General features: G+C 43.8%; 1 protein-coding gene across 4 annotated transcripts in view; it reads left to right on the top strand.

Annotated features, from left to right (window-relative positions):
- The window catches only part of pak5 (p21 protein (Cdc42/Rac)-activated kinase 5), a 99,870-nt gene that overhangs the window by 93,965 nt on the left and 905 nt on the right, over window positions 1–5,000 (top strand). For all 4 annotated transcript variants that reach the window (XM_015948141.3, XM_015948143.3, XM_070545096.1 and 1 more), the window contains 4 exons: window positions 1–39; window positions 468–593; window positions 1,791–1,925; window positions 3,585–5,000. The exon at window positions 1–39 is cut by the window's left edge and continues 88 nt beyond it; the exon at window positions 3,585–5,000 is cut by the window's right edge and continues 905 nt beyond it. In XM_015948141.3, the coding sequence (XP_015803627.3) occupies window positions 1–39; window positions 468–593; window positions 1,791–1,925; window positions 3,585–3,740 (456 nt within the window). In that variant the 3' untranslated portion in view covers window positions 3,741–5,000. The remainder of the gene's footprint in view (window positions 40–467; window positions 594–1,790; window positions 1,926–3,584) is intronic.

Below are 5,000 nucleotides of genomic sequence, written 5' to 3'. Positions count from 1 at the left end.
ATAAAAAGCGACTCCATCCTCCTGACCAGCGATGGACGGGTATGTCCACATGATCTCCCTGGGAGTTTGCCCCTAATGCTGCCACACAACTACTATAAAACACATAATGTACTCCAGATATCGATCTCCTACCCACTCACTCTCTTTGATCTTCTCTGTAACCCTCGTTTTTCACTCGTCAGCAGCCGGAGCCAGCAACTCATTCATTCATCAATTACTACTGTTGCCCCAGTAATTAAATCCTGCATAATGCCCTCTAACCAGATGATAAGACGTGATTAATTGACGTGTAATTAACTGCGAACAGGGGGATTAGTGTCTTCTGTGGAAGCTTTTCACCGTGGAGGGTCAGTTCTTGTCTGTATACCTAAAAGCAGAGCTGTGTGTGTGTGTGTGTGTGTGTGTGTGTGTGTGTGTGTGTGTGTGTGTGTGTGTGTGTGTGTGTGTGTGTGTGTGTGTGTTTGCAGATCAAGTTATCAGACTTTGGTTTTTGTGCTCAAGTCTCCAAAGAGGTGCCTAAGAGGAAGTCTCTGGTGGGCACACCCTACTGGATGGCACCCGAGGTCATCTCAAGAATACCTTATGGGACAGAGGTGAGAACTTGCACCCGATGCATCTGTGGAAAGCAAAAGGTGACAAAAAAGTGTTTTGAATGCACGTAATGGCTGCCAAAACTCGCATTTTAAACATGCGTATTGACACTAAAAGCGAGAAAAAAGCGCCCGTAAAAAACACGTGTCATGGCCGCCCAAACATGTATGGAAAGCCAATGGTAAGACATAAAAAAGTAAAGGCTGCTTCAGATGGCTAGATAAACAAAGAAAGTAAAAAAAGAGTGGTCCTGTCTTTTACCCCAAAATTCCACGATCTCCGCTCCGCTGCGCTCTGCTCCGGCACGAACTCCGCAGCAAAAACGGTCCCGTTGTAGTCGATCAGAGTTGTTCCACTACTGCGGCCGTGCGGCGCAGTGTGCCGCCCGCCGTTCCGCCATCCGGCAAAAATAGGATCGATTCTATTTTTGCCGGACGCCGGAGCACCTCCTCAGTCAATGGACAGAAATCACAACCGCCCAACAGGAAAGGGAGCAAGCACAACTTCCATTATTTCACAATAAATCGATAAACAAAAAGTGTTTTTTTGTTTCATATGCACAGGTTTAACAACTTTTAACAACTATCGATGGCGTGCGTGTGTGTGTGTGTGTGTGTGCACAAAAATAAGCCTTAAATACAGTTTCCACTATCAAAGTACTCACCCTTTGTTGAACCAAACACTGCTGGTCTCTCAACACAAATGATGGGCAGATTAAACAGTTCATTTCTATGGCTCTCCCACACAACAGGTGTTTGGATCTAATTTCCGCATTTATTGCTCGGACTTCATCGCAAGATCTCAAAAATCCCGCGCATGCCTGTTTGAGAAACTCAGGTCTCCGCACCGGGGCGGAGCCGAGGTAAGAGCGGGTATGGTATAATTTGAATTCGGAAGCGAGCGGCAGCGGAAAGCGGGGGCGGAGCGGAGATAGTGGAATTGTGGGGTTAGTTATGCTAAAATATTGTGTCACCATCAGCTTTCCATAAAAGTTTCAGCATGCATTTTTTTACGGGCACTTTTTAAAAAAATCTCATTTGGTGTCAATACTGTGTTCAAGACGCGCAATGTGAACATTTGCTTTTTTGTCACCTTTGGCTTTCTATACACACGTACGCAAGCACACACACACACACACACACACATAGAGAGGGGCTTGTTTACTCTGATTAAATGAACACGTTTGTTTTTTCTTCCAGGTGGACATCTGGTCCTTAGGCATCATGGTGATTGAGATGGTTGATGGAGAACCCCCCTACTTTAACGAGCCCCCTCTGCAGGCCATGAGGAGGATACGAGACAACCTACCCCCACGGCTAAAGGAATCGCACAAGGTAGGAAAACAAAAAAAGGAATAACATTTTTTTAACATTTCATCAACATCCTAACTGTGGTGGTTAATCTGAGAAGGACCCCAGACGTCCAGCAGAGCTCCTTCAGGCTTGAGTAATTTGTTGGGGGTAAAGACATCAATGTTGCAGAGCAAACGGCAGCAATGGAAGACTCGCGTTGCTGTTAGCCAATCAGAGGAAAACCAGGAAATAATAAAGAGTAAAGTTCCACGTCCTGCTGCGCTGGCTGAGCTCCACTTCCATAGAAACGACTCACCAGACATTCATTCATACTAGAAATGACAGCAGATTCACTGAAACAACGAGTTTAGGCCCTCTTTAAAACAAGATGCTGTGAATGATCAGCTGTTGACGCAACATCAGAGCACGCACGCACCTGAAGCTTTTTTTATCTGTCGTGCAGTGTTGGGCAAGTTCCTTCAAAACTGTAATGCATTATTTATTACTTGTTACCCTCATTTTAAAGTAATTCCTTACATTACAATATTACTGATTTAAAAATGTAAGGCATTACACTACTTTTGCATTACTTTAAGTTACTTTCACCGAAACAACTTCAATATGAATCTGGTCATGTGACGCTCAGTGAGCTCATGACATATATGTGGAAAGTGATGTGGTGTCTGAGCTAGGATTGCTGTTAAAACAGTCAGATATAATAACAGTGCTTTAAAATGATTGTTTACTAAATAAAAGCAACAACAATCTGTACTCTCAGCACGCTGCCATCTTATATTAACTGAGCAGGAAGTGAGGTGGTGGGGGCTCCAAGCCTATTAGCCTTGGTCCCCAAATGCCTTGATACGGCCCTGGATGTGGGACTGACTTCTGGGGTGATCTGATTCTATCACATGTATAAATATTAAATGCTTATGTATTATTGCCTTTCAGTGGTAAAAATGTGTATTGGGGATAAATCTACCTACTTTTTTCATTTTTTTTCTTGATTTTATTTGAATAACTTCCTGCCCTTTCTCTCTCTAACCTTCCTGCCTGCTGCATGTTTTCTCCGTCTTCCAGAAAAACTGTTTCCTAGACTTCCTTCTTTCTAACGATCAGCCAAAGGGATCTTCACATGCGCGGCGCTCCAGCAGTAATGAGTTGAACTCAGCTGAGGCAAAGCACGCCAGAAAAGCACAAAATACCAGAGAATATGCGCTGATATGAACGATCGCAAGTGAATTATTTTGTTTTGGTGGAGCGATTTTGTGAATGTTACAGCGGCCGCGTGCAGGACGCAGCTGGAGTAGTTGAGCCGTTACCGCGGCGTCCTCTCTGCCCGCAAAGCTGAGTCCATAAATGACGTAATATATGCAGATACTGGATCTTTCTTCGGGTTTCCCGCGATTTGAATTTTTAAGGAACACATCTTGATTCTGGGTTTAAAATGCATTGTAATTACCGCGTTACTGACAATTGTACCGAGTAAATATTACCATTTTCTTTCCCTGTAATGCCTTACATTACCACATTACAGCAAAAAGCAATGCATTACAGTAATTAATTACTTTTGTACTGCGTTACTCCCAACACTGCTGTCCTGCAATTTGTTGTTTTATTAAAATAAAAGTCCTATAATCTACAGAATGTTTATTCATATATTGTTTAAGTTTGATGTAAAGCTTTGTATTTGTCCTCCAGGTGTCCACGGTGCTGCGCTCCTTCCTCGACACGATGCTGGTGAGAGAGCCGTCACAGAGAGCCACTGCCCGGGAGCTCCTCCAGCACCCGTTCCTCAAGATGTCCGGACCGCCCTCGTGCATCGTCCCCCTCATGAGACACTACCGCCACCGCTGACCCGCTGGCCCCATCCTGCCCCTTAGGACACTCACATAAACACCCAATAGGGTGGCACTGCCCTCACCCTGCCTAAAACAACCCCACCGCCAGGCGGCACGCCACTAACACACACCTGTAACTGTGAAGTAGATTAGCTAGTGGAGTATGTTACAATACACACAGAGAAAAGAAGATAATGAGTTAGAGAGTGCGCCGTGCCGGAGGAACTCGGTAGGAACTCGGCATTCTTCTTTCTTCCTAGACTGCGAGTCTCCCGCGACTCGTAGTAGCCATCAGCCTTCCAGAGCTTCAGAACCGAGTCGCTGGCGAGGCGGACGGACCTCGATGACCCCTCTGCTCCAGAGCAGAGCAGAGGGCCGAGCAGTCGGCGCAAGGACAGAGACAAACTCTCTCGCCTCGCACACTAAGAATAAAAACAACAACAAAAAAGTATTTTAGAGAAACTTGTAAGATTTCCTGTACAGTTTTGATAACTTGCAGTATTTTATTGTGTCGTAACCATTGTGATATGAGCAGTATTAAATAGAGTTTCTGGAGAGATCTTTCCTACTGTTTATAATCCAGTTTTTGCTTAAAGATATAAGAGATATTTCAAATAAATCCACCTAAAATTAACCGTTACAAAAAAAATACTTCATATATTTATGGTCTCACATTTGTAGACAGAACTTCCATTAAATGTTGGAAAAAAGGATAATATCAGAACTTTGTACGACACTTCGAAGTTTTTATTTATTTATTTTATTATGTATTTATGGGAATTTTAAGGCGTATTTTTAATTTGTAGTGTGGCCTTTTTTGTTTGTTTGTTTTATTTATTTATTTTTACATTTCTAAACGGTTCATTGGAGAACAGTTGTATCATCCGAGCAATACCCCCCACCCACACACACACACACACACACATGCACGCACACATGCATGCACACACAGAGCACTGCTCATTCCAATACTGTAACAATGCATTTAAATGTAGCACAGACGAGTGGATTTGAGGAGAAAAAACGATGTAATCCTCACACATCCTTCTTTTTACTGGCGTTTCTTTAAATACCGAGGGTCTTTCATCCCGGAGCGAGTTCAGGATGCTGATAAAAGGTCTCATTTTCTCCTCGCTGTCATTATCTCACTACTTATCCCACCTCACTCAGACTCTGGAACTGTGCCGCCATTTTCATCTCCACCCGGACCAGGAGAACAGTCCCATGCCCCCTCCCCCTCCTCCGAGCATCGTTTATTTTTTTTTACCCATCTGTC

The sequence above is a fragment of the Nothobranchius furzeri genome, chromosome 2, assembly GCF_043380555.1.
Source record: "Nothobranchius furzeri strain GRZ-AD chromosome 2, NfurGRZ-RIMD1, whole genome shotgun sequence".
In the NCBI taxonomy this organism is placed as follows: Eukaryota; Metazoa; Chordata; class Actinopteri; order Cyprinodontiformes; family Nothobranchiidae; genus Nothobranchius; species Nothobranchius furzeri.
The sequence above is the reverse complement of the archived record's forward strand: the minus strand, read 5'-3'. Positions and strand labels throughout refer to the sequence as shown.